Consider the following 27,195-nt stretch of genomic DNA (forward strand, 5'->3'; position numbering starts at 1 on the left):
GTACCCACTGGGGTGGTGGCATCTCTGTGAGGATGCTGGTTGGGGATGGTGGCATCTCCATGAGGACGCCAGACCTGCAGGAAAGACTGCAACACCTCTAAGATGTGCTATCATTGGTGACAGGACACGGAGCCCTTCCCTGGTACCCTCCTGGAAATGGGAAAATGCCACAGCTGTCCCGTTTTCTAGGGGACATTCATGCCCGTAAAGTGACGGGAACTGCGAGGCAGCGTCCACGCATAGCTCCTGATGTGGCACCCATAGGACAATGCTCAGCCGGAGCCACCATCGCCAGAAGGTCCCAGGGGTCTCCTTGGGGTGGCCCTGCAGACGGTGGCAAGGCTGTGGCACCGATTCTCCTTACAGCACCGCCGGCTGAAACCTGAGCCTAAGGATGGGGTTGAGGTTGTGGCTGGGGTTGGGTTGCAGCACCATTCGATGCCCTTCCCTGGACACGTGTCAATCCTGTGGCATTTGTGCTATTTTCACTTTCACTTTCGGGTTCCCAGCAGCTCATTTCCCCGAAGTCCCAGCCCTGGTGCAGCCACCCCCTCCTGCCCCCCCGCAGCAGCAGCTGCTCTTCGCTCCCCGGGGCCTCTTGCAGGACACGCACTTTTGCACATGTCCTGCAGCTCCTCGCACTCCACAGCCTTTCCAGGGTCTCCCACCTCACCTCCCTCCCTCTATTCCCAAACTTAACATTTCCAGTGGAATTAGCAAATTAATTGCAACTTTAACAAGTGGAAAAGCCCACCCAGGACTTATCTGAGCTTATTTCTGTTTGGTGTTTGGCTTTCAGCCTTTCTCTGCCTCCTGTGTATCAGGAAGGATGTGAGGTCAGGTTTCGTCCCAGCACTTGCTGATCCACCCATCCCCTGCATTTCCCTCAGCCCTCGGAGGAGCGAGCAGCCCGGCTCTGTCACCAGCACCTTCCCATAGAGTAAAGAATGTTAAAAGGCAGTGTTATGAGTCTTGCCAGCTCTTCCAGCCTTGGTGAGGTACGTCACCAGCACCGTCCCAGAGAAAACTATGAACCCAGTTGCGGCTGCCATTGCTGGCAGCATTGTGGGTGCTGCAAGCATTGCAAGTGTTGCAGGTGCCAGCCTGGTAATCACGCTCCCATCTCCACACCTCATTGCACACAGCTGCCTGGACGGTGGTCAGAGTAGGACAGGGAGGGGAAGATGCACAGGGCTTGTCCCGGAACGGCTCCAGCTCGGAGCCGTTGGGAAGGACGGGTGACTCTTCCCTGGCCCTTGTGCCTGGCAGGATCCATCCCGGGCAGGGTGTGATGGCAGCTGGGACCCTGCCCTGGCGCACGGGCAGGACGGCACGAGCACGGCGCTGACACCCCTTTTCTGTTCCTCTCTCCTTGCAGCTGTGGACCAACACTGTAAGTAGGAGCTTGCAGAGACCTGCTCTGGCATTTTGGGGGTCTGGGAGCTGTTGGGGTCACAGAGCTGGTTTGGCTGCTGCTTGACCTTCTCTCCCTGGTGTGCTTTGAAGTCGACCAGATTTCTGCTGTTCAAGAGCATCCCTGGGCATGGGGACATCTTTGAGGAGGTTTTTGGAGGTGAGCTGCAGCCTGGGGACATCTTGCTCTTCCCCTTGGATGGAAACAATGACATTGTCAGCAGGGCCCTCTTCAAACATGCAGCTGTCTACTGTGGGGATGAAGAGGTCATACACTTTGTGGGTAAGTGCCAGTCCCCCTGGCTGCTTTGGGGTTCTGGTGGTGGCCAAAGTGTGGCCAGTGTTTGTGGTGGCTGGGCCAGGGTGATGGGCAGCTCTTGCTTTTCTAGGCACGGGCACTGGTGGTCCCAGCAGCAGTCGGAAAATTCCCGGTCTGATCATCAAGTCAGGCTACCAAGCCCTGATAAAAGAAAGGGGACAATGCCGGATTTACCGGAAGAAAGGTGGGGTTAATCTCAATGATTTCCGTAGTAGAGTCAGAAGTGCAATGAGAAGTGAAGCCAACTATAACGCCTACACAAACAACTGCATCCACTTCGCCCTCTCCCTCCTGGGCCTGGAGGAGTTCTACTCAGAACTGGTGAGCACGGAGCTGGTGTCACGGCCGCGGTGGGACGGCTCCTGCACCCACCCCCAGCCCTGCGTTTGCATCCTGACCTGATTCCCCCTGGGGTGCCCATGGGCGGTGGGGACAGCGGTGGGGACAGCGGAGCCCCCTGCACATGGACAGCTTTCTCTTGCAGGTGCAAATCTGAGGTTGATGTCACAGCTGCTGCAATGAGGCTGTGAGTATCTTCATGTCAATGCCTGGGCAGGGTTTGAGGTCCCTTGGAGGAATTTGGGGTCCAAGGGATGGCTTTTGGATGTCCAGCAGGGCTATGGGATCCCTCAGAGTATTTGGGGGTCTCCAGCAGGGCTGTGGGGTCCCCAGCAGGGCTGGGCTCCAGCTGCCAGCACTGCCAGGGGACCCATCTACACGGGCTGGGAAGGGCAGGGCAGGAGCTCAGGGGATCGTCCCCATTTCCAGGCCATCTGAAGCCCCAAAGCCCGGCGGGCAGGGGAGCAGCCACACGGTGTGATGGGTGGCAGCCCCGTGTCCCCCAGTGATGATCCCCCCGACCCACAGAGGAGCCTCAGCATCGCCCCGCGCACCCCAACACCTCACCCAGGGTGGGGGACGTTGCTTTCTGCTTCCTGGAGCTTCATTTTTTGTGTGCTAACCTGATGTTTTCTTGAACTTTGCTACTACAAATGTGCCCTATTTCTTCTGCTGCCTCAGTCCTGCCTGATGGGCTGAGAGAGCTGCCCGGCTGCCACCAGCCTCTTGGCGCTTCTTTGCTGCCCAGGATAATCATGATTGTATCACTGGCCAATATGAGTAATTATGGGTGAAGAACAGTAATAACAACTTCAAAAATCATCTCTGTAATAAAGTTATTAATATGCAATACATAATGTCTTATGTGTCTCTCATACATCATAAGAGAGTTGCAGTGAGTTGGCCTTTTGCGGGACTGGTTCCCCACGCATCCGCTCTGCCACGCTCCCTCAACAAATGGACAGAGGGAGAAAAATACAATGAAAGGCTTGTGGGTCCAACTCAGGACAGGGACATCACCCAGCAAGTGCCATCATGGTCAATACAGGCTTGACTTGGGGAAATTAACTCCATTTATTGCCATTCAAATAAGAGAAGGACAATGAGAACAAAGGACAAACTTCTGCCACATGCGTCCTTCCCAGGGGCTGCAGTTCTTCACAGGCTGCTCCAGCGTGAGCTGCTGTCCATGGGGTGACAGGTCCTGCCTGGTGCTGTCTCCATGAGCCTGTTGGGATGGGCTTCTTGAAGGTCTCTTCCAGGGTCCTACAGCTCCCTATGGGTCCAAGCAACCATGGCAGTGGGGTTGGGTACCATCACTGGTTGGGTGACACGGACCTGAGACTCTGCAGGAGCTGCACTAGTACCTCGGTGATGACACAACCTCTGTCTGGGGTGACAGGTGGGAGTAGAGCTGTGCCACGGCCATCACCACCTGCCAGGGGACACCCGAGTGTCACCCACTGGGTACAGGATCTCCCAGGGCACCCAAAGGATCCCGGGTCACCCCAAGGCTCCTGCACTCACGTTCTGGTTGGGGCGGAGGAACTGCGTGCGCATGTAGCAGGTCAGCATGTTGATGATGACCACCTGCCCCCACTCCTCCATGTCGATGAGCAGGTTGCAGAGCTTGCGGTAGTTCTTGTGGATGAGGCCGATGCGTTCGGGGCAGACCTCCTCGAACACCATCAGCACGCTGCCGGCCACCAGCTGTGCAGGGAAAGCCCAGGGTGACCACCAGGGTGGTGGCATCTCTGTGAGGATGCTGCTTGGTGGGAATGGTGGCATCACTGTGAGGATGCTGGCTTAGTGGGGACATTGGCATCTCCATGAGGATGCCAGACCTACAGGAATGGCTGCAACACCTCTAAGATGTGCTATCACTGGTGACAAGACACGGAGCCCTTCCCTGCTCCCGTCCTGGAAATGGGAAAATGCCACCACTGTCCCATTTTCGAAGGGACATCCATGCCTACCAAAGAGACATGACCTGCAAAGCCCCATCCACCCATAGCTCCTGAGGTGGCACCCATAGGACAATGCTCAGCCAGGGCCACCATCACCAGAAAGTCCCAGGGAGCTGCTTGGGTTGGCCCTGCAGACGGTGGCAGGGCTGTGGAACCGCTCCTCCTCCCAGCACCCTCAGCTGAAACCTGAGCCTGAGGATGGAGTTTGGGTGGGGTTGCAGCCCCATTCCGATGCCCTTCCCAGGTACGTGCCAACCCTGTGGAACTTTTGTTGCTTTCACTTTCACCTCTGTTTCCCAGCAGCTCCTTTCCCCGCAGCCGCCGCTGAGCGACGTCCCAGCCCTGGTGCAGCCACCCCCTCCTGCCCCCCCGCAGCAGCAGCTGCTCTTCGCTCCCCGGGGCCTCTTGCAGGACACGCACTTTTGCACATGTCCTGCAGCTCCTCGCACTCCAGAGTGCTACATGAACTCCCAACTTAACATGGCCAATAGAATAACAAATTAATTGCAACTTTAACAACTGCAAACACCCGCACAGGGCTTTTCTTCGCTTTGTTCGGTCTGTGGTTTGGCTTTCCGCCTTTCTCCGCCTGTTGTGTATCTGGAAGGATGTGAGGTCAGGTTTCACCCCAGTGCCTGCTGAACCACCCATCCTCTGCATCCTGACCTGATTCCCCTGGGGCAGCCCCCATGGGCAGTGGGGACAGCGGTGGGGACAGCAGAGCTCCCCTCCTCAGGGAGCCTGCGTAGTCGTGAAATGATTGTGTAACCAATACGTTACCTAACCAATATACCAATGTCTAACCAATATACTAATGTCCAACCATTCAAATGTTCAGGACTGTCCTGAGGGTGTGAATGTAGTGATAAGAATTTGTTTATGACAACCATCAGTTTTTGTTCTGCCCTGCTGGCGGTATTCCAGCATCCAGCCTTGCACAACTCCGTAATAAACAGCATCTCTCTGTGTGTAATCAGCTCACTGCACACCGGGAAGGGACCCGCGTTTTTGGATAACACGGGGCTGGGGCTTGGCCACCCCACTGGGCCCACCTTGAAGTGCTGGCCCAGCAGTCACTCTCAGAAGATGAAAGTTGTGACACTGGGGGACATGGACACCTCCCAGGAACCATCGTGCTCACCAGATCATAGAATGATAGAATGTCCAGAGTTGGAAGGACCCACAAGGATCACAGAGTCCAACTCCTGTCCCTGCACAGGACACCCCACAGGTCACCCCGTGTGTCTGAGGATGTTGTCCAGTCTCTTCTTGAACACTGTCAGGTTGGGGCCGTGACACCTCCCTGGGGAGCCTGTTCAGTGTCCAGCACCTCTGGTGAAGAACCTTTTCCTCATGTCCCACTGACCCTTCCTGGCACATCTTCTGCCATTGCCTGGGCTCTGTCACTGTCCCAGAGCAGAGCTCACCCTGCCCCTCCTGCTCCTGCTGAACCTGCAGCCCATGAGCTCTGCCCTCAGTCTGCTCTGCTCCAGCTGAACAAACCCAGGGACTTCAGCTGCTCCTCATACGGCTTCCCCTCCAAATCCTTGACTAACTTCATAGGCTCTTCTGGACACTCTGCAGTTGCTTTATCTCATTTTAATCCTGTGGTGCCCAGACCTGCACACGGTGAATGCTCCAGGTGAGGCCACACCAGCACAGTCGAGCCTGTTCTGCCCATGGAGCACTTGCTGGGTGATGTCCCTGTGCCGGGCTGGACCCACGAGCCTTTCGTTGAATTGTTGTCCCTCTATCCAGTTGTGGAGGGAGAGTGACAGAGGGGCTGCGTGGGGTCCTGCCAGCCACACAAGGCCAACCTGCTGCAATTATATTATCATGTCTCATCTCTGGTTATGTATTGTATATTTTTTATTGTATTATAGGTATGATTATTGTTGTTGTTATTGTTCTTCACTGGTAATTACTAGTATTGGCCGCTGTGTCAGTTATTATTAACCTGGGCAGCTAAGAAGCCCCAGAGGCTGGTGGCGGCCGGGCAGCTCTCTCAGTCCATCAGGCAGGACTGAGGCTGCAGGTAAAATCAGGCTCGTTTCAGGTAGCAAAGTTTAATAAAACATCTGATTAGTGCATGGCAATTAAGCTCCAGGAAGCAGAAAGCAACGTCCCTCACCCCCCCAAAGAAAAGCTCCTTCCCTGGGAAGTTGTTGGGGTGCACGGGGCGATGCTGGGGCTCCTCTGTGGGTCGGGGGGATCATCCTCGGGGGACACGGGGCTGCCACCCCTCACGCCGTGTGGCTGCTCCTCTGCTCCTCTGGAGGGGGTGGGCTACAAGCGTCCTGGAAAGGGGGGACTGTCCCCTGAGCCCCTGCCCTTCCCAGCCCGTGCAGATGGGTCCCCTGGAAGCGCTGGTGGCTGGAGCCCAGCCCTGCTGGGGACCCCACAGCCCTGCTGGGACCCCAAATCCCTATGAGGGACCCCACAGACATGCTGGGAAGCCCACATCCCTCCCAAAGGCCCCAGCCCATTTTTGGGACCCCAGTCCTCCCAGTGACCCCCCCAGCCCTCCTGGGGTGCCCAGCCCCCTGGGAACCCCATCCCATCTGGGCACCCCTCACTCCTGGGGACCCACAGCCCTCCTGGGGATTCTGATCCTGCCTGGGTCTCAGACCTCCCTGTGGCACTAACAGCCCTCCTGGAGACCCCAGTTGTGTGCGGGCACCCCAGCCCTCCTGGGGACCCCAAAACCTCCTTGGAGATCCTGAATCCCTCCCCACAGGCCCCAGCTCGCCTGGAGATTCCTGTGTGCTCTGGGGACCACAAAGCCCTTCTGGGGACCCCAAAGCCCTCCTGGGGATCCTGATGCTCATTCCTCTTTGGGACCCTGGTGACTTGGGCCCCATGAGGAAGCCAAATCCCTCCTGGATACCCCAAAGCTCTACCAGCCCACAGCCTTTCCTCGGAGAACTGACGTGGGGATACTCACCGCCCCAGTGGAGCAGCTGTCACCTTCATCTTGGATTTGCACCTGCAAGAGAAAGCTGTCCATGTGCAGGGGGCTCCGCTGTCCCCACCGCTGTCCCCACCGCCCATGGGCACCCCAGGGGGAATCAGGTCAGGATGCAAACGCAGGGCTGGGGGTGGGTGCAGGAGTCGTCCCACCGCGGCTGTGACACCAGCTCCGTGCTCACCAGTTCTGAGGAGAACTCCTCCAGGCCCAGGAGGGAGAGGGCGAAGTGGATGCAGTTGTTTGTGCGGAGAGAATACTCAGCTTCGCTGTCCATCGCTATCCTGACTTTACTCCGCAAGTCATTGAGATCCACCCCACCTTTTTTCCGGTAAATGTGGCATTCCCCCCTCTCCTTTTTCAGGGCCTCAAAGCCTTGTTTGCTGATCAGACCACTGTGTCCCCTGCCTGTGCCTGGAAAAGCAAGAGCCGCGTATCACCCTCACCCGGCCACCGCAGCCACGTTGGCCAACACCACGGGCCGAACGGGAGCAGGGGCTCGGGCGCTTACTCTGGAAGTGAATGACCTCTCCATCCCCGCAGTAGACGGCTGCATGTTTGAAGAGGGCCCTGCTGATGAAGCTAGCATTGCTCTCAGGGAAGAGCAAGATGTCCCCAGGCTGCAGCTCACTCTCTGACACCTCCTCAAAGATGTCCTCGTGCCCAGGGAGGCTCTTTGACCACAGAAACTTGATGGACGTATACTCCCTCTGCCAACAGCACCAGGGAGGGGAGGTGAGGAGGTGGCAGAACAAGCCCCATCACACCCCAACAGCCCCACACCCCCACTCTGCCAGCAGAGGTTGGGCCAAGCTCTGAGAGGAACAGAAAAGGGGTGTCAGCGCCGTGCTCGTGCCGTCCTGCCCGTGCGCCAGGGCAGGGTCCCAGCTGCCATCACACCCTGCCCGGGATGGATCCTGCCAGGCACAAGGGCCAGGGCAAGAGTCACCCGTCCTTCCCAACGGCTCCGAGCTGGAGCCGTCCCGGGACAAGCCCTGTGCATCTTCCCCTCCCTGTCCTGCTCCGACCACCGTCCAGGCAGCTGCGTGCAATGGGTGGGGGAGCCGGGAGCGCGCTTACCACGATACTTTCTGGAACTCTGGAACCAGCAAACATGCGAGTGAAGAACTTCATCATTGTTTTCTCTGGGACGGTGCTGGTGACAGAGCCGGGCTGCTCGCTCCGCCAGGGGCTGAGGGAAATGCAGGGGATGGGTGGATCAGCAGCAGGGACGAAATCTGACCTCACATCCTTCCTGATACACAGGAGGCGGAGAAAGGCTGAAAGCCAAACCCCGAGTAGAACAAAGTGCAGAGAAGCCCCGGGAGGCATTTCCACTTCTTAAAGCTGCAGTTAATTTGTTAATTCCGCTGGAAATGTTAAGTTTGGGAACAGAGGGAGGGAGGTAGGTCAGGAGACCCTGGAAAGGCTGTGGAGTGCGAGGAGCTGCAGGACATGTGCAAAAGTGCGTGTCCTGCAAGAGGCCCCGGGGAGCGAAGAGCAGCTGCTGCTGCGGGGGGGCAGGAGGGGGTGGCTGCACCAGGGCTGGGACGTCGCTCAGCGGCGGCTGCGGGGAAAGGAGCTGCTGGGAACCGGAAAGTGAAAGTGAAAGCAACAAAAGTTCCACAGGGTTGGCACAGCCTCCCCATGCAAACCATCCATTGCCACGCAAGAGCGATGTCAGAGGCGCCATCACTACACCGATCCTCAGGTTAAGGATCTTCCATCCCCGTGTGTCCCGCACCCACATTGTCACCCTTGCAGCACCTTGGCCGGATCCAACATCTACAGGAGGTGGCTCTTGCTGTGCTTCTCCATGATCCCCGATGGGACGTCCCTGAGCTGCCTGTGGGGCAGAGGGGACACTGTGCCCCGTGTCTCTTGCACAGGGACGTCCTCATGCTGTGACCACCTGCTGGGGCTCACCTTCCAGGTGGATGATCTCCCTGTCACTGCATGCGGACCCATCAGTGTCTCAGAGTGACTGGTGCTCTGGGACATCAGCAGAATCACCGAACCTCTGGGTCATCCCCTGTTCCTGGTGGCTTGGACACAGCTTTGGTCTCCATGGATGGGGAAACCCTTGGAGAAGGGGTCATCTCCTCCAGGTGCTGAGCACCAAACTCCCTCCATCAGCACTGAGTCCATGCAGCCCCCAAAGACTCCCATCCCCCTGACCCCCACATTCAGAACCGGGCCGGTCCCATCCACAGAATCCATGGGTGACGGGTGTCACAAAAGCTGTGGAGACCTCCTGGGTGTGGATGCTCTTCTGCAAGTTGCCCCATTACCTGGTGAGGAGGTTCTTCTGCAAAGAGAAATCCTGATGCCCAGCGAGCTGGGGACACGGAGTTGTGCCCAGCTCCATCCTGAGAACCTCTCTGTCCCCAACATTTGTGATCTCACATCGCCCTGCCAAAAACCCACCCTGGTGACTGTGCCAGCCCTGCTGCTTGTGCTGTGCAGTGTCCCCCAGCCTGGCAGTGTCCCCAGCCCCTCACCCCCAGCAGTGTCCCCATCACCTGCATGCTGCCCTTCCCAACAGCCTGTCCCCTTGTGGCCACACCCCATCTGTCTCTGTCCCCGTGAGCCACTCATGGACATGGGGCAAGACAAATGCCCACCAGGTGACACCCCATCACCTGGGGGAGATGCCCACAGGTGTCCCATGGTGCCACCCTGCCACCCAGCCCAGTGTCCCATCATGACATGGGGTCCCTGGCCAGCACTGAGCCACTCAAATTGCCTGGGGAAGGAGCTCCCTGCAATGTCCCCAAGCCCCAGCTGCATGACAGGTGCCACTTGGGATGTGACGCCCTGGAGTGGCCTCGTCCCCTGGGAAGGGCATCGGAATTTTGGTTGCAGCCCAACCTCAACCCCATCCTCAGGCGGTGGTGCCATGAGGAGGATCAGGGTCACAGCCCTGTCACCATCTGCAGGGCCACCCCAACGAGCCCCCAGGACCTTCTGGCAATGGTGGCTCTGGCCGAGTGTCATACCATGGGTGCCACAACAGAAACACTGGGTGGACATGGTGTCGCATGTCCCCTCTGGTTCTGTAGGGATGGATGTCCCTTAGAAAATGGGACAGTGGTGACATTTTCCCATCTCAAAGAGGGGACCAGAGAAGGGCTCTCTGTCTCGTCCCCAGACACAGGATATTGTTGTGGCATTGCAGCCATCCCCGCAGTGCTGATGTCCTTATGGGGATGCCAATGTCCCCACTGACCCAGCATCCTCACAGGGACACAGCCGTCCCCAGAACCGGCATCTTCAGGAGGATACCACCATTCCCACCAAGGCACCACCCTCACAGACATGTCACCATTCCCACCAAACAGTCACCAAATGTTATATTTTCTATTGTATTATTTATTTTATTTTATTATAGAGATGTCTGCAACATCAGGCACGTTTCCGGTAGCAAAGTTTAACAAAGCATCTGATTAGCACATGGCAATTAAGCTCCAAAGAGAAAGCAACGTCCCCCACCCTCCCAAAGAAAAGCTCCTTCCCTGGGTGAGGCGTTGGGGTGCGCGGGGCGATGCTGGGGCTCCTCTGTGGGTCGGGGGGATCATCCTCATGGGACATGGGGCTGCCACCCCTCACAACGTGTGGCTGCTCCCCTGCCCCGCCGGGCTTTGGGGCTTCAGATGGCCTGGAAAGGGGGGATGGTCCCATGATCCCTTGCCCTGCCCTTCCCAGCCTGTGTGGATGGGACACCAAAACCCTCATGGGAACCCCAAAACCCTCTGAGGGATCACACAGTCCCTGAGGAGCCACAAAGCCCTCCCAGGACCACAATGTCATCCCATGGGATCCCATTCCTCAGTGAGGATCCAGTTCTCCTGGTGACACAGCCCTGCCTTGGACCCCACATTCCTCCCAGGGACCCCAACCCCCACAGGGGGGCTGACATGGGGATACTCACAGCCCCACCGCTGCCGCTGCTGCCACCTTCATCTTGGATTTGCACCTGCAAGAGAAAGCTGTCCATGTGCAGGGGGCTCCGCTGTCCCCACCGCTGTCCCCACCGCCCGTGGGCACCCCAGGGGGAATCAGGTCAGGATGCAAACGCAGGGCTGGGGGTGGGTGCAGGAGCCGTCCCACCGCGGCCGTGACACCAGCTCCGTGCTCACCAGTTCTGAGTAGAACTCCTCCAAGTCCAGGAGGGAGAGAGCAAAGTAGATGCAGTTGTTCTTCATGAAGTCATACTCGGCATCATTGTTCATCGCCTCTCTGACTTTTTCACGGAAGTCATTGCGAGCAACCCCGTCTGTTTTATGGTATATCTTGAACTTCCCCCATTTCTTTTTCATGGTCCCAAGGCCTTCTTTGGTGACCAGAGCCGGGGCTGTCACATCGCTGCTGCTCAGACCGGAGCTGCTCTGGATGCCTGGAAAAGCAAGAGCTGCCCATCACCCTGGCCCAGCCACCACGGTCACTGGTCACACTTTGGCCACCACCACAACTCAAACAGGATCGAGGCTCAGGTGCTTACGTCGGAACTGTATCACCTCTCCATCCCCGCAGTAGACGGCCGCATGTCTGAAGATGCTGCTGAGCTCTTGAGAGCTGCTCTCCAAGAGGAAGAGCATGATGTCCCCAGGCTGCAACTTGCTCTCTGGCACCTCCTCAAAGATGTTCCTATGCTCAGGGATTGACTTGAGCAGGCGAAACTTGAATGTCTGCCCATGACAAAAGGCAAGGAAGGTGAGGAGGAGGCAGAACCAGCCCCATCGCCCCCAACCCCCCTCGAGACACCCACACTTCTGAGAGACGTCTCTCCAAGCTCTGAGAGGAACAGAAAAGGGGTGTCAGCGCCGTGCTCGTGCCGTCCTGCCCGTGCGCCAGGGCAGGGTCCCAGCTGCCATCACACCCTGCCCGGGATGGATCCTGCCAGGCACAAGGGCCAGGGCAAGAGTCACCCGTCCTTCCCAACGGCTCCGAGCTGGAGCCGTCCCGGGACAAGCCCTGTGCATCTTCCCCTCCCTGTCCTGCTCTGACCACCGTCCAGGCAGCTGCGTGCAATGGGTGGGGGAGCCGGGAGCCCTCCTGGGTATTCTGGTCCTGCCTGGGTCTCAGACCTCTCTGGGCACCCACAGCCGTCCTGGAGATCCCAGTTGTGTGTGGGCACCCCAGCCCTCCCGGTTTCCCCAAAACCTCCTTGGAGACTCTGAATCCCCCGCAACATGTTCCAACTCTCCTGGAGATACCTATCTGTTCTGGGGACCCCGAAGCCCTTCTGGGGACCTCAAAGTCCTTCTAGGCCCATGAGGTCCTTCCAGGAGAACCCATCCCTCTTGGGGGACCCCAATCCTCCTCGAGACTCAGCCCTCCTTCAGTCCCCATAGCCCTCACAAGGACCCCAACCCCTGTTAGGGGGGTTTACATGGGGATACTCACAGTCTCACTGTGGCTGCTGTCACCTTCATCTTGCATTTGCATCTGCAAGAGAAAGCTGTCCATGTGCAGGGGGCTCCGCTGTCCCCACCGCTGTCCCCACCGCCCATGGGCACCCCAGGGGGAATCAGGTCAGGATGCAAACGCAGGGCTGGGGGTGGGTGCAGGAGCCGTCCCACCGCGGCCGTGACACCAGCTCCGTGCTCACCAGTTCTGAGGAGAACTTCTCCAGGCCCAGGAGGGAGAGGGCGAAGTGGATGCAGTTGTTCCTTATGGCGCTATACTCGGCTTCGCTGTTCATCGCCTCCATGACTTTTCTCCGGAAATCACTGAGATTAACCCCATCTATTTTCCGGTAAATCAGGTACTTTCCCCTCTCCTTTTCCATTTTCACCAAACCTTCTTTGGCGATCAGACCAGCAGTCGTCCGACTGCTGATCCTATCATATTTCCTCTGAGTGCCAGTGCCTGGAAAAGCAAGAGCCGCCCATCTCCCTGGCCCGGCCACCACAGCCGCTGGCCACACTTTGAGGATCAGTACAACCCAAATGGGAGCAGGGGGTCTGGCGCTTACCCGCAAAGTGAATGACCTCGCCATCCCCACAGTAGACGGCTGCATGTCTGAAGATCATCTGATAAATTATATTATTGCGTCTGTCCAAGGGGAAGAGCAAGATGTCTCCAGGCTGCAACTCACTCTCAAAAAGCACCTCGAAGATCTGACCGTGCCCGCGGACGCTCTTGAACAGCAGAAATCTGGTGCAAGGAGAGAGGAACAGAAAAGGGGTGTCAGCGCCGTGCTCGTGCCGTCCTGCCCGTGCGCCAGGGCAGGGTCCCAGCTGCCATCACACCCTGCCCGGGATGGATCCTGCCAGGCACAAGGGCCAGGGCAAGAGTCACCCGTCCTTCCCAACGGCTCCGAGCTGGAGCCGTCCCGGGACAAGCCCTGTGCATCTTCCCCTCCCTGTCCTGCTCTGACCACCGTCCAGGCAGCTGCGTGCAATGGGGCGCGGAGACAAGAGCGCGCTTACTAGGGGATATACACTGCTGGAAGGTCTTATACTGCTAGGCAGTTCCATTGTTTTCTCTGGGACGGTGCTGGTGACAGAGCCGGGCTGCTCGCTCCTCCAAGGGCTGAGGGAAATGCAGGGGATGGGTGGATCAGCAAGTGCTGGGGACAAACGGGACCTCACATCCTTTCTGATACACAGGAGGCGGAGAAAGGCTGAAAGCCAAACATCAAACAGAAATAAGTTCAGATAAGTCCTACGTGGGCTTTTCCACTTCTCAAAGCTGCAATTAATTTGCTCATTGCACTGGAACTGTTAAGTTTGGGAAAGGAAGCAGGTGGAGGGGAGACCCTGGAAAGGCTGTGGAGTGCGAGGAGCTGCAGGACATGTGCAAAAGTGCGTGTCCTGCCAGAGGCCCCGGGGAGCGAAGAGCAGCTGCTGCTGCGGGGGGGCAGGAGGGGGCGGCTGCACCAGGGCTGGGACGTCGCTCAGCGGCGGCTGCGGGGAAAGGAGCTGCTGGGAAACAGAGGTGAAAGTGAAAATAGCACAAATGCCACAGGGTTGGCTCTACCTGGCAGGGTTGAGGTCTCTAGGAGGGCTGCGGGGTCCCCAGCAGGACTGTGGAGTCCCTCAAGGAGTGTTGGGGTCCCCAACAGTGCTGTGGGGTCCCCAGGAGGTTTTTGTGGTCCCCAGCAGGAAGGAGCTTTTCTTTGCTGGGTGGGGGGGGGAAACGTTGCTTTCTGCTTCCTGGAGCTTAATTGCCATGCGCTGATCAGATGTTTTATTAAATTTTGCTACCTGAGACGTGCCTGATTTTACCTACAGCCTCAGTCCTGCCTGATGGGCTGGGAGAGCTGCCTGGCCGCCACCAGCCTCTGGGGCTTCTTAGCTGCCCAGGGTGATAATGACTGTAACACTGGCCAACGTCAGTAATTACTGGTGATTATTATTGATATTATTGTTATTTTTATTGTTGGTAAAAGGAAAAGTAGCAACACTAATGACTATATGAAGAATAAATAATATAATACAATATCATACATAATATATCGTAGATGTATGTCATACACTGTATATAACATACAAGATACCATATAGCATGTAGAAGATAATGTGTCATGTAGAATACTTATTAGGATAGAATATAGAATATAGGATATAAAATATAATTCATATAATCTGCAATATAATATAATGTGGTATAACATGTATATAACATATAATATGTAACACATTATCTATAACATCTAGCGTATAATATAGAATGTGGAATAGATTATGGAGTATTTATAGCGTGGTACAATAGAATACAGAATATAGATAACGTCATAGAATATACTTAATATCATATGTAATATAATATAATATGTTATGACATACTGTGGGTATGACATGACATGATGTCATGTACATTGCAGTACATTATATGACATTTTGTTATGATATATTACTGTTCTGTAAATATGTATCATTATAAACTCTATCATGGTGTATGTTATACGAGCTATATGATATATACTATATCATCACATCCCACATGCTACTACTGCTAATATCCCCAGTTACGCCCATTTTATCACTGTCTGGCACCCAAACCTGTGCAGGTAGCTCAGGGTGCAGAGCTGGGGACCCTCTTTTTTTGGGGTGCTAAGCCCCCCCACTCCCAATTTGGGGCGATATCCCCCTCCGTAATCCCATACCCCGGAGTGGGGCGGGGGGGCGCGCCGAGCCGCGGGGCTGACGTCACGGCGCTGACGTCACGGCGCTGACGTCATCGGTCCCGGCATCCCAACCGGCCGCATCCCGCCATGGCCGCCAGCCCGGCCTACGGGGAGGACAAGGGGGGCTCCTCCAGCCTGGGGGAGCCCGAGTACGGGCACGACCCCGCCAGCGGCGGCATCTTCTCCTCCGACTACAAGAGGTGGGGACAACGCGGGGGGGGACGCGGGGACACCGGGCGGGGGGGCGGCACCGCGGGTCTGGGTGGCTGCTCCCCGCCGGGGACGTGGTACCCGACTGGCCGCGGGGACGGGGACGGGGACGGCGATGGGGACGGGGACCGCGATGAGCGTGGGGACGGGGGCGGGGACCGCGATGAGAATGGGGATGGGGATGGGGATGGGGACAGGGGACGCGGTGACACCACCGCTGCAGGTTGTGAAGGCAGGGGAGGAGTTTGGGGAAAAACCGCGGGGTTTTGGAGCTGCTGGGACCCTGAGCTGGGGGACACCCCGGTGACAGCGTCCCCCCCCCGGTTCTGCTGGCTCCTGCGGGTCTCAGGGGGTGCCCGGGTGATGACACCAAACCCCCCAAGGAGGTCGCCGGGGGTGCTGAGCAATGTCACCCCTGTATGGGACAGGCTGCTAGGGGGACATGGCAGGGACACAGAAGAAGGTGGAGGGTCCCTGGAGCTGCGGAAATGTGGGGGTCCCTTTGTCCCTCCAGCACTGACAGTGTCCCCCACTCTGGATGTGTCCCCATCCCTGACCTGCTGGCAGTGTCCTCAATCTGGCAGTGTCCCCCTGGCTCTGACTCACTGACCGTGTCCCTCATTCAGGCATTGTCCACAGTCTGTGACCCCGTGGCATTGTCCCCCACTCTGGTAGTGTCCCCCCATCCATTAGCACCTGTTAGTATCCCCCAGTCTAGCAGTGACATCCCGGCCCTGATCCACTGACAGTGTCCCCCACTCTGGAAGTGGCCCCTATCTCTGACACCCCCACAGCACTGTCCCCAAGTCTGGAGGTGTCGCTCAGCCCTGACCCCCTGTCTTTGTCCCCCAGTCTGGCCAAGTCCCCACAGTGAGGTGCCGTCAGTGTTCCCCACTCCGGCAGTGTCTCCTATCCCTGCCCCTCTGTCAGTGTCTCCGGTCTGGCTATGTCACCATAGGCTGGCAGTGGCCCCCCAAACCTTCCCCCCAGCATTGTCCCCCACCCCTGACCCCCAGCAGTGTCCCCATCACCTGCATGCTGCCCTTCCCCACAGCCTGTCCCCTTGTGGCCACACCAGATCTGTCACCATCCCCATGAACCGGGCATGGATATTGGGAAAGAGAAATGTTCCCCAAGTGACACCCCATCACCTGGGCGAGAAGCCCACAGGTGTCCCATGGTGCCACCCCGCCACCCAGCCCAGTGTCCCATCATGACATGAGGTCCCTGGCCAGGACGGAGCCACTCAAATTGCCCGGGGAAGGAGCTCCCTGCGATGTCCCCAAGTCCCAGCTGCACGACAGGTGTCACTCGGGATGTGACACCCCGGAGTGATCTCGTCCCCTGGGAAGGACTTCAGAATGGTGGCTGCAACCCAAACCAAGCCCATCCTCAGGCTCAGGTTTCAGGCGGCGGTGCTGGGAGGAGGAGCGGGGCCACAGTCCCGCCACCGTCTGCAGGGCCACCACCCCGGCTGCAGCCATGCTGTCCCTGCCACCCGTGCAGAAGCTGCTGCAGCAGCTGCCGGTGGGGCCGGCCGGGCGCCCAAAAGCACCGTTGGGTGCTGACACAGCCGAGGAGGTGACGAGCCCCGTGCTGGACAGCGAGGCGGGACAACCTGCCTGCTACAGTGCCCTGCGAGCTGATGAACTGCAGCCGCTTGCTGGCCCCGAGCCTGCGGTGGCCACTGACACCGGGCCAGCACCGCGGTAAGACCCCCCCAAGGAACCCCCTGGGACCTTCTGGCGATGGTGGCTCTGGCCGAGCATTGTCCCATCATCCAGCAGCGCTGGGTGGACACGGCCTTGCAGGTCCCCCGTGGTTCTATGGGGATGGATGTTCATTAGAAGAGGGGATAGTGGTGACACCCAGGGGACAGTGGTGGCATCTTCCCACCCCAGGGAGGGGACAACGAAGGGCTCTGAGTTGGGGCGCCGTGGCCACTATGCCCACGAGGGGACAAGGGACACACAGTCAGGCTGAGCTGGAAACCAGAATGGGCCAGTGATGGGTGGTCGCTCCCCAAGAAGCCATTTGGGGACATTCTAGGGTGACAATCCCAGCGTGGGCTGGAATGGGGTCCCTTTCCCAGTGCCGGGGATGGATACAGAGCTGGGTACCAGCACCGCACCGGTCTCTCCGGCTCCTTTTTCACCTGGTTGTAACCCAACTCCTGTCCCCATGAATATTGCATGGCAGACGGTTGGTTTGCCAGCCTGATGGCAAGCTGGGAGTGAAAAACAAAGCAAAAAGAAAATGGCTAGAAATTGGTAAAAACAGGTACAAATGACTAAAAATGGAAAAATGGGATTTTTTTTTGCCATGGCACAGGCACGATGACCTCAAGGAGATGCTCGACAGCAACAAGGATTCGCTCAAGCTGGAGGCCATGAAGAGGATTGTGGCGGTGAGTGTTGCTGTCACCGACAGGGACAATTGCTGGTGTTGTGCCGGCTGCCCGGTGACGTGCCACTCGTTTACCCCCTAGATGATCGCCCGGGGGAAAAACGCCTCTGACCTCTTCCCAGCCGTGGTGAAAAACGTCGCCTGCAAGAACATCGAGGTGAGGAAGGTCTTGGGGGTCCAGGTGGCACCCATGGTGGTGTGGTGCCCAGGGTGTGGTGCCTCACCTGCAGGAGGGTCCTGGGGATGGGCTGGGTTTTGGTAGACACTGAGGTGGTCCCACCACCTTCACCCTGCAGGTGAAGAAGCTGGTGTATGTCTACCTGGTGCGCTATGCCGAGGAGCAGCAGGATCTAGCCCTGCTTTCCATCTCCACCTTCCAGCGAGGACTCAAGGTGGGTTGGTTTGGGGACACAAAGGGGATCCTGAGGTGGACAGTGAGCCTCCCAAACTGCAGCTCCTCATCTGTCTCCACAGGATCCCAACCAGCTGATCCGCGCCAGCGCCCTGCGGGTCCTCTCCAGCATCCGCGTGCCCATCATCGTGCCCATCATGATGTTGGCCATCAAGGAGGCAGCCTCGGACATGTCCCCGTACGTGCGCAAGACGGCTGCCCATGCCATCCCTAAGCTGTACAGGTAACAGCTACATTTTGGGGTACCAGCAAGGGTGCAGCACTGGGATCTTGGCTGCTTTCAGGGATGGGCAGTGGTGGGGTGGCCAGTTTGGTCCACCCACACCTGCCCTGCTCGTCCCTCACAGCCTTGACTCGGACCAGAAGGACCAGCTCATCGAGGTCATTGAGAAGCTCCTGGCGGACAAGACTACGGTGAGCATGGCACTGTGTCTCCCCTGCCCCTAAATCTGGGCACCTAACTGTCCCTGCTGACCCGGTGTCATCATTGAGGATGCTGATGTCCCCACCAAATTGGTGTCCGCATGGGGATGCAGCCAACCATGTGGAGCGGGCATCCTTGCAGTGATACTGGTGTCCCCACCATCTCCTCACGGAGATGCCACCATCCCCACCAATACAGCATATTCGTGGTGATGTGGCCAACCCCACAGGTCCAGCATCCTCATGGGGATGCCAATGTCCCCACTGAGCCAGCATCCTCACAGAGATGCCACCATTCCCACCAAGCTGACATCCTCACAGAGATGCCACCACCCCGGTGGTCACCCTGGACTTTCCCTGTGCAGCTGGTGGCCGGCAGCGTGGTGATGGCGTTTGAGGAGGTCTGCCCCGAGCGCATCGACCTCATCCACAAGAACTACCGCAAGCTCTGCAACCTGCTCATCGACGTGGAGGAGTGGGGGCAGGTGGTCATCATCAACATGCTGACCCGCTACGCGCGCACGCAGTTCCTCAGCCCCAACCAGAACGTGAGTGCAGGAGCCTTGGGGTGTCCCCAGGGAGGTGGGGTGAAGGAGGGTACTGTTGGGGGTGCAAGGTGTCCCATCTACCACAGGAGTCCTTGCTAGAGGAGAGCACCGAGAAGGCTTTCTACGGCTCCGAGGAGGAGGACGCCAAGGACGCCAAGGCGGAGGCAGCACCGCTGGCCAAGCGCAAGCCCTACGTCATGGACCCCGACCACCGCCTGCTCCTGCGCAACACCAAGCCCCTGCTGCAGAGCCGCAATGCCGCGGTGAGTCCCTGCCGCAGGCCTGGCTGTCCTCAAGGCCACCACTGGTGTCTATCAGCCTGGGCTTGTGATGTCCCCACTGGCTAAGGAGCCAGTGGCGCACCTGAGGGACACCCAGGGATGGGCGTCCCCGGGGATGGGCTTCCTCTGGGTGCTCACAAATGGGACACAGCATCTTTCGGGGTGCCTGATATTCAGTGGGTGACACCGGGGTGTCTCCCGGCAGGTGGTGATGGCCGTGGCACAGCTCTACTTCCACCTGGCACCCAAGGCTGAAGTTGGTGTCATCGCCAAGGCACTGGTGCGGCTCCTGCGGAGTCACAGGTCTGTGGCACCCAGTTGCGCTTGTCCCCTACCCCACCACCCCATGGGGAGGCCCAGGACCCTGGGAGAGAGCCCCGAAATGCCCATCCCTTTAGGGACATCATGTTGAGGTGAATTGCCAAAAAAAGAGGGACTTTTGGTCCAGGCCCATCCAGACATGGGGTAGCAGTATCGTGGTGGCACCAGCTGGGTGCTGGGTCCTGCCCCATCTTCACAGGGACTTGCTGGGGGGGTCTGGCCCTGCCTCACTGATGGTTGTCCCCAATTTTTTCCCACAGCGAGGTGCAGTATGTGGTGCTGCAGAATGTGGCCACCATGTCCATCAAACGGCGGGTGAGTCTTGGACTTGGTATTGGAGGAGTTGGCCCTGTTCACTCTGGAGCGGAATGAGGGCTAGGCAGCAGGGTCACCAGGGCCAGCTGCCTGTGGGTTTCCTCGGTGACAGGGATACAGGGATAGCACTAACGCCACTGGCTCTGCCTGCAGGGCATGTTTGAGCCTTACCTGAAGAGCTTCTACATTCGCTCCACGGACCCCACACAGATCAAGATCCTCAAGGTGACCTATAAACACCCAACAGAAGCCATTGCTGGTGCTTCTGGGGCTTCATGGAGCACTTCCCTGTGGGGCGACTGTTCTCCATGCCCTGGGGACAGGAGGACAGCAAGGACCTCATGCCTTGGCACCATGTTCCCATCTCTTCCTCTTTGCTGCAGCTGGAGGTTCTCACCAACCTGGCCAACGAGACCAACATCTCCACCATCCTGCGGGAGTTCCAGGTATGCCACGGCCATACTGATGTCACCGGTGTGCCACCCTGCCATGGCTCTGGGTGCCAAAACACCACCACGGAGGGGATGGAGGAGAGTCCCACCAGGAGTGGGCTGAGGCCATGCCAGCCCCATGGGTGGCTCCAAACAGCCCCAACATATCGGGGTGGCATGGGGGTGACATGTCGTGTGTCCCCCCATGCCTGTGCAGACATACATCCGCAGCATGGACAAGGACTTTGTGGCGGCCACCATTCAAGCCATCGGGCGCTGTGCCACCAACATTGGGAAGGTGCGGGACACCTGCCTCAATGGTCTGGTCCAGCTCCTCTCCAACCGGGATGGTGAGTGCGCATGTTGGGGACAAAATGGGGACTCCGTCATTCTCAGGGCAGCACCCCACTAAGGATGGACCTCTGCCCGCAGAGCTGGTGGTGGCCGAATCCGTGGTTGTCATCAAAAAGCTCCTGCAGATGCAACCGGCCCAGCACAGCGAGATCATCAAGCACATGGCCAAGCTCACCGACAACATCCAGGTGGGATGGGACGTTGTGTGGCCCTGGGGACCAGGGAGGTGGCAGCGATGCCATGTGCCCGGGGGCGTTTCGCAGGTGCCGATGGCGCGGGCCAGCATCTTGTGGCTCATTGGCGAGTACTGCGAGCACGTGCCCAAGATTGCGCCCGACGTGCTGCGCAAGATGGCCAAGTCCTTCACCAACGAGGAGGACATCGTCAAGCTGCAGGTCATCAACCTGGCGGCCAAGCTCTACCTGACCAACTCCAAGCAGGTACCAGGGATGTGGCTTAACGGTGTGCCTCAGTTTCCCTACTGGGGAAGAGGAGGCTGACCCTGAGTGTGTCCCCTGGTGCAGAGCAAGCTGCTGACCCAGTATGTCCTCAACTTGGCCAAGTACGACCAGAATTATGATATCCGCGACCGGGCTCGCTTCATCCGCCAGCTCATCGTGCCCACCGAGAAGAGCGGAGCCCTCAACAAGTATGCCAAGAAGCTTTTCCTGGCCCAAAAACCTGCCCCCATCTTGGAGTCCTCCTTCAAAGGTACCCACCCGTGGTCACAGGGCATGGGGACACGGGGCCAGCTGTCACCATGGTGCTGCATGGCTGACCCCAAGCTGCTGCCACCTCTCACCCCACCATAGATCGGGACCATTTCCAGCTGGGCTCCCTGTCCCACCTGCTCAATGCCAAGGCTGTGGGCTACCAGGAGCTGCCCGACTGGCCGGACGAGGCTCCCGACCCCTCCGTGAGGAATGTGGAGGTACGTGGAGCACCCCGGGGTGCTGGGGTGCATAGGGGGGCTGAGGTGGGAGCGTCACATTGAGGTTTTGGGAGAGCCTCAGGAGGTGCCCAGGTGCTTCTCAGCTGCCCCATGTCACCTCTCTGGTGCCCACACACGTCCTTGGGGACGGAAGAGGGTCAAGGGCAGCTGCTTGGGCTCCCCACCCATGGGTGGTGGTCCTGATCCATCCACTCTGTGCCGGCAGGTTCCTGAGTGGACCAAGTGCACCAGCCGGGAGAAGAGGAAGGAGAAGGTGGAGAAACCTTTTTACTCGGACTCGGAGGGTGAGTCGGGGCCCACGGAGTCGGCGGACAGTGGTGAGGACCCAGTGGCACGGTAGGGTGTGGGGCCGGGGTCACTGTGGCAGGGACATTAGGCAGGTGCCACCGTGGTGGGTGCATGGGACAAGTGCCACCATGGTGGGACATGGGGCAGGGGACACTGCAGTGGGGACATCCCGTTGTGATGAGGACATGGCAGGGGACACGGAGGAATGTAGCAGGGGGATGCAGGGATGTCGTGGGGGGTTGTGGGGACACAGTGGAATGCAGTGGGAAGATGGGAAGATGCAGTGGGACACAGCAGGGAAGTGTGGGGACATGGTGGGGACCCAATAGCAGGGCTGAGAGCTGTGTCACCTGCAGAACCCGAGTCGGTCAGCGAGGAGAGTGGCAGCAGCAGCAGCTCTGGCAGCTCCAGCTCCAGCAGTGAGGAGGAAGAGGAGGAAGAAGATGAGGAGGAAGGCAGCGGGGAGCAATCAGAGGACAAAGAGGAGGAGGAGGAGAGGCCAAAGAGGAAGGAGAAGGAAGGCTCTCACAAGGCAGCTCCGGGCAGGTACCCCCCAGGGAGGTTGGGGTCCCCCCCCACCCCAAGCCTTCACTCCTGCCACCCCTGAGCTGGGCTCCCCCTGCAGCCCCAGTGAGGAAGAGGAGGAGGATGGGGTGAAGAAGACCAAGAAGAAAAAGGCGTCGCAGGGGAGGAAGGGCCGCGGCGAGACCTCGTCAGAGGAGGCCAGCGCCTCCGAGAGCAGCTCCTCGGACTCCGAGTCTGGCTCCGAGGCAGAGGCCAAGCGCAGGAAGGCGGTGAGGGCCGGGCTGGATGGGGGCAGCACAGGGACCCCCAGGTCTCCTCTCACCACCTCCCGTCTCTCTGCCCCCTTGCAGCCCCCCAGCAGCAGGGCTGGCCCCAAGGAGATCTCCCTGCTCGACCTGGATGACTGTGAGTGGCTGCCCAGGGCCATCACTGTGGCAACTGGGGAAACTGAGGCATGGGCACCCATCCTGGTGGGATCAGGGTCCTGTGGGTCTCTTGGGGGCTGCTGAGCTGGGACAGGGACCAGTGGAGTGAGTGGTCTTTGTCCCCAGAGGATGGGTGTGGGACAGCAGGGCTGTCCTCATTGGGGCTGTTCCATGGAATTGTCCCCGTGAGGCTGTGTCCATGGGGTTGTGCTTACAGTGTTGTCCCCATGGGGCTGTGCCACTAGGGCTGTACCCATGGGTTTGTGCCCCTGGGACTGTCCCCATGGGGCTCTGCCACTGGGGCTGTCTCCATGGGGCTGGGCCACCAGAGCTGTCCCCAGGCAGCTGTCCCTATGGGTCTGTGCCACCACGGATGTCTCCATGGTGTTGTCCCATGAGGCTATGTCACTGGGGTTGTCCCTATGGGGCTGTGCACCAGGGCTGCCATGCGGCTGTCCCTCTGGGGTTGTGCCACTGGGGCTGTCCTCACAGGGCTGCTCCGCAGGGCTGTGCCACTGAAGCTGTTCCCATGGGGCTGTGCCTGTGGGGTTGTGCATAAAGGGTTTTCCCCATGGGGCTGTGCCACCAGGGTTGTCCCCATGCAGCTATCCCCATGGGGCTGTGGCTCATCAGAGCTCTGTTAACCCTTTTCTCCCCACCCTGCAGTCACCCCCCCTCCTCCCCAGCCCGTCCCCGCCAGTAGCATCGTCTCCACCAGCCTGGTGACCGACCTGGAGGGCCTCACGCTTACTGACACCTCCCTAGCGCCCGCTGTAAGTGTCCCCAGCATCCTCTTCCCAGGGGGCTTCTGGGACCCCTATCACCTGCGGGGGTCACAAGGAGGGGGCGGGCAGCCCACGCCAATCCCTTGGTCCCTGGCAGCTGCTGAGCCCAGGGCTGGGTGCGGTGAGGACCTACGAGCTGCTGCACCGCATGGCGGGCGAGGGGCTGTCGGTTGAGTACTGCTTCAGCCGCCGGCCCTTCCCGGGGGACCCGCACATGGTGGCCGTCCAGATCCACATCTCCAACAACACCGACGCCGAGGTGAAGAACCTGCGGGTCAGTGAGCCCAAGCCGCTCTCCGGCATGCGGATCCAGGAGTTCCCCGAGATTGGTATGGCACGGCCACAATGCTGCGGGGGGACAGGGGTGGGGACAGGGACGTGAGACGTGGTGCCAGCCCTGTGGTTTCAGAGCGCCTGGCACCTGGGGACACAGCCAGCGTGGTGATGGGCATCGACTTCTGTGACTCCACCCAGGCGGCCAACTTCCAGCTGTGGTGAGTGCCCGGCACTGGGCAGGAAGGAACGGGTGTCCCAGGGGATGGGGACAGCATGGGGGGCTCAAGGGACAGGACATAGGTGCTCCAGGGGATGGGGAAAGTGGGGGTGGGCACCAACATCCCTTCAGGGGACATGTGACAGCTGTACAGGGCATGACGGATGTAAGGGGACAATGGACAGGACAGGGTATGGGGTACCCCAGGGGACAGGGGTGCTCCAGGGCATTCGGGACAGCTGGACAGCCACCAACATCCTTCCAAGGGACAGAGGGCAGCAGGAGAGAGTGTGGTGTGCCCCTGGGGACAGAGGGACAGGGTCCCTCCAAGAGATGGAGGACAGTAGGAGGGGAACCAGGGTCCTTTCAGGGCAGGGGGGACACTGGGATGGGCACAGGGTGGTCAGGGGACAGCAGGACAGGCACTGAGGCCCTGCAGGGGACAAGGAGGTGGCAGCAGTCCCAGGTCCAGCCTGACAGGTTCTCTCTATTACCAAGGCTTTTTGTGCCTCAGTTTTGCTCCAGGGTAGGGATGGGAAGTGGGATCCCAAGGTGGGGTGTGGACACACATTTTGAGCATACATCCCCCTCACCCACCTTTCTCCCCAGCACCCACACGCGCCACTTCTACGTCTCCATCCAGCCGCCTGTGGGGGAGCTCATGGCCCCCGTCTTCATGAGCGAGAACGAGTTCAAGAAGGAGCAGGGTTAGTTGGGGGCAGGGATGGGGACAGGGACAGGGCGGCGCATGGGTACCCACTGCCGCAGTGCCAATGTTCACCCCCCATTTTGTCCCCTCTGCCACCCTTGCCGTGCCCCTAGAGCACCTGGCGCGGCCGGGCGAGGGTAAGTGGCCGCCCCTAGACTAGCTCTGTTCCCCTTGTGTCTCCCCTGCACCCCTGCGGGTTGGGTGACCGTCCTGGCACCAGGGTGGCCCCCACTGGGTCCCCGTGCAGCATGGAGGGCTCGTGCCACCCCTGGTGCTCCCAGCACCGTGTCCGGTGAGCGATGGGGACACCCTGGCCCCGTGTCCCTGTGCTCCTGGAGTGGCAGCATCCCCCATCGCTACTGGTGACCGCAGGAGCCCGTCCCCAGGGATGTGGCTGCTGCCAGTGGGCAGGGACACGGTGATGAGCATGGAAAGAGGGATTTTCCCGAATCCACCTCTGCTGTCCTGAAGAGTAGCAAGCAGGGCAGCCAGCTGGGGACGTTGTGGGGAGCTGGCAGCTGGTTTGGGGACAGCAAAACAGGGGCCGGCAGGGACACGGCCGCTGGGTGCGTGGCCGGGGACGGGCAGGTGCCTCTGCTGCTGCTCCAGGGAAGCTGACCGGCATGAGCGAGATCACAGAGAAGCTGACGTTGCCCGAGAAGTGCCGCAGCGACCACGCCATCGTCCAGCAAGTGACCTTGGCTGCCAACGTGGGCCGTGTGCCCTGCGGCGCCGCCAACGAGTACAGGTAGCCGGACCCCACACTGGGACCACACAGACGCTGTCACCTCTCCGGTCCTACACAAATCACAGTGGGGACACTCAGGGCTCCTGTTAGGACAAGGAACCTGCGTGAACCCACATGTGATGGTGGCCATGGGTGACAGACGCTTCCCCGATCCCCACTGGAGCATCCCAGGGGACAGGAAGGTGATCGGGGGACAGTTTGCCCTGACGTTTCATGTTTGCCGGCGAGCAGGTTCGCGGCCAAGACGATGACAAGCGGGAGCCTGGTGCTCATCACCCTGGAGCGACGGGAGGGCGCCGCAGCCCAGCTCACCGTCAACAGCGAGAAGATGGTTATCGGCACCATGCTGGTGAAGGACATCGTCCAGACCCTGGCGCAGTGACAGCCGGGCCCCGCTGCACCCACAGCCTTGGCCTCCCACCCCCCTCTGCCCCACGTCGCTCCCCAAAACACTCCCTGCTCCCATTTCTGCTGGGTTATTCCCCAACGGGGCAGCAGGCAGCGACCCTGGGGGCAGTTTTGCTGCTGGGATGAAGGAGCAGGATGGGACAGACAGGACACAGGGTGATGTCCTGCTTGGAGTGGTGTCAATGGCTCCAGCTCCCGGCCCCTCCCCACCGTCTCCCAATGTAACCCCTATTTATTATGGCCAGAATCTCCCAATAAAGCTCTTCTCAAATCCACTCCCTTCCCCTCTGCTCTGTGTGCATAGTGGCTGGATCACCCCAAAGTGTCCCCACGCCAGGCTCTGCTGCGGAGACACGAGGGGACACATCCCTTAGGCAGCTGGGGACATGTGAGTCCCCTGAGGGTGGTGGCTGCTGGATGTCAGAGAAAACCTGTTACCAATGTCACCAATACACGGGGTTGGGGTGAACCCCCCTGGGCTTGGTGCAGGGTGGGAGGCGTTCGGTCCCCACCAGGGATCTGAGTCGTCCTGGGAGGTTTCCAGCTATTTATTCAACAGCAGAATTGCTTGTGCATCGGCTGCAGAAATACCTGCTGTGGCAGGGTTGGGGCTGTTCCGCAGTGTCACCGAGGGGATTTTGGGGCTGGCTTTTCATCTCCAAACTGGGGGGAAAAAAAAAAAAGGAAATTTGACTCTTTATCACGATCTCTCCTCCCAGCACGGGCTGGGTGGGATTTAACAGGGCCCTGGCTCTCCCCTTGCAAAGACATAGCACAGTGGGACCACAAGCACAGGACACACAGGAAGGCCCGGACACCAAATCACATTGAGTCTGACTCCTTCTGCTGAAAAAAAAGGGTGAGGGGCTTGCTGCTTTTTCTGGTGTGCGAGTAGGAAACAGGGTAAAATCATCTTTTTTTTTTTTTTTTTGGTGATAACGTAACAAAATACGCAGCAGGACCAAACCGCTGGGCATCAAGCACTTACTCCTGTGGGGAAAAGCTCATTTCCACAACGGCGGGG

At 59.0% G+C, this 27,195-nt stretch overlaps 2 protein-coding genes across 6 annotated transcripts; one reads left to right on the forward strand and one right to left on the reverse strand.

Annotated features, from left to right (window-relative positions):
• Positions 1–3,405: 3,405 nt before the first annotated feature.
• On the reverse strand, positions 3,406–8,345 carry LOC308044518 (uncharacterized protein). Of its 3 annotated transcripts, XM_080351252.1 has the most exons (6): positions 8,084–8,345; positions 7,515–7,713; positions 7,188–7,417; positions 6,983–7,024; positions 3,599–3,781; positions 3,406–3,506 (listed from the first exon to the last, which is right to left on the reverse strand). In XM_080351252.1, exons 1-6 carry the CDS (start codon positions 8,333–8,335, stop codon positions 3,432–3,434), a joined length of 981 nt encoding a protein of 326 aa, XP_080207378.1. In that variant the 5' UTR covers positions 8,336–8,345; the 3' UTR covers positions 3,406–3,431. The 3 variants fall into 3 exon arrangements, with proteins under 3 accessions (XP_080207378.1, XP_080207380.1, XP_080207379.1); XM_080351254.1 differs by lacking the exons at positions 3,406–3,506; positions 3,599–3,781 and adding an exon at positions 5,941–6,444 and having other exon boundaries at positions 8,084–8,339; XM_080351253.1 differs by lacking the exons at positions 3,406–3,506; positions 3,599–3,781 and adding an exon at positions 5,941–6,447 and having other exon boundaries at positions 8,084–8,339.
• A 6,879-nt stretch (positions 8,346–15,224) lies between these two features.
• LOC308044566 (AP-3 complex subunit beta-2-like) lies at positions 15,225–26,145 on the forward strand (the record flags this gene model as incomplete). 3 transcript variants are annotated; one of them, XM_080351337.1, is made up of 28 exons in its annotated part: positions 15,225–15,337; positions 17,679–17,754; positions 17,836–17,910; positions 18,050–18,145; positions 18,228–18,388; positions 18,513–18,579; positions 18,954–19,136; positions 19,223–19,399; positions 19,623–19,720; positions 19,999–20,053; positions 20,207–20,278; positions 20,437–20,499; positions 20,702–20,834; positions 20,917–21,026; positions 21,102–21,278; positions 21,363–21,549; positions 21,651–21,769; positions 21,996–22,107; positions 22,435–22,624; positions 22,710–22,872; positions 22,954–23,008; positions 23,695–23,801; positions 23,911–24,142; positions 24,223–24,307; positions 24,916–25,013; positions 25,129–25,152; positions 25,625–25,763; positions 25,995–26,145. In XM_080351337.1, the coding sequence occupies 28 exons, from the start codon at positions 15,225–15,227 to the stop codon at positions 26,143–26,145; spliced, it is 3,318 nt and encodes a 1,105-aa protein (XP_080207463.1). The 3 variants fall into 3 exon arrangements, with proteins under 3 accessions (XP_080207463.1, XP_080207462.1, XP_080207461.1); XM_080351336.1 differs by lacking the exon at positions 25,129–25,152 and having other exon boundaries at positions 22,704–22,872; XM_080351335.1 differs by lacking the exons at positions 15,225–15,337; positions 25,129–25,152 and adding an exon at positions 16,830–17,056 and having other exon boundaries at positions 22,704–22,872.
• Positions 26,146–27,195: the final 1,050 nt, after the last annotated feature.

This window comes from Nesoenas mayeri (assembly GCF_963082525.1).
Source record: "Nesoenas mayeri genome assembly, chromosome: 11".
In the NCBI taxonomy this organism is placed as follows: domain Eukaryota; kingdom Metazoa; phylum Chordata; class Aves; order Columbiformes; family Columbidae; genus Nesoenas; species Nesoenas mayeri.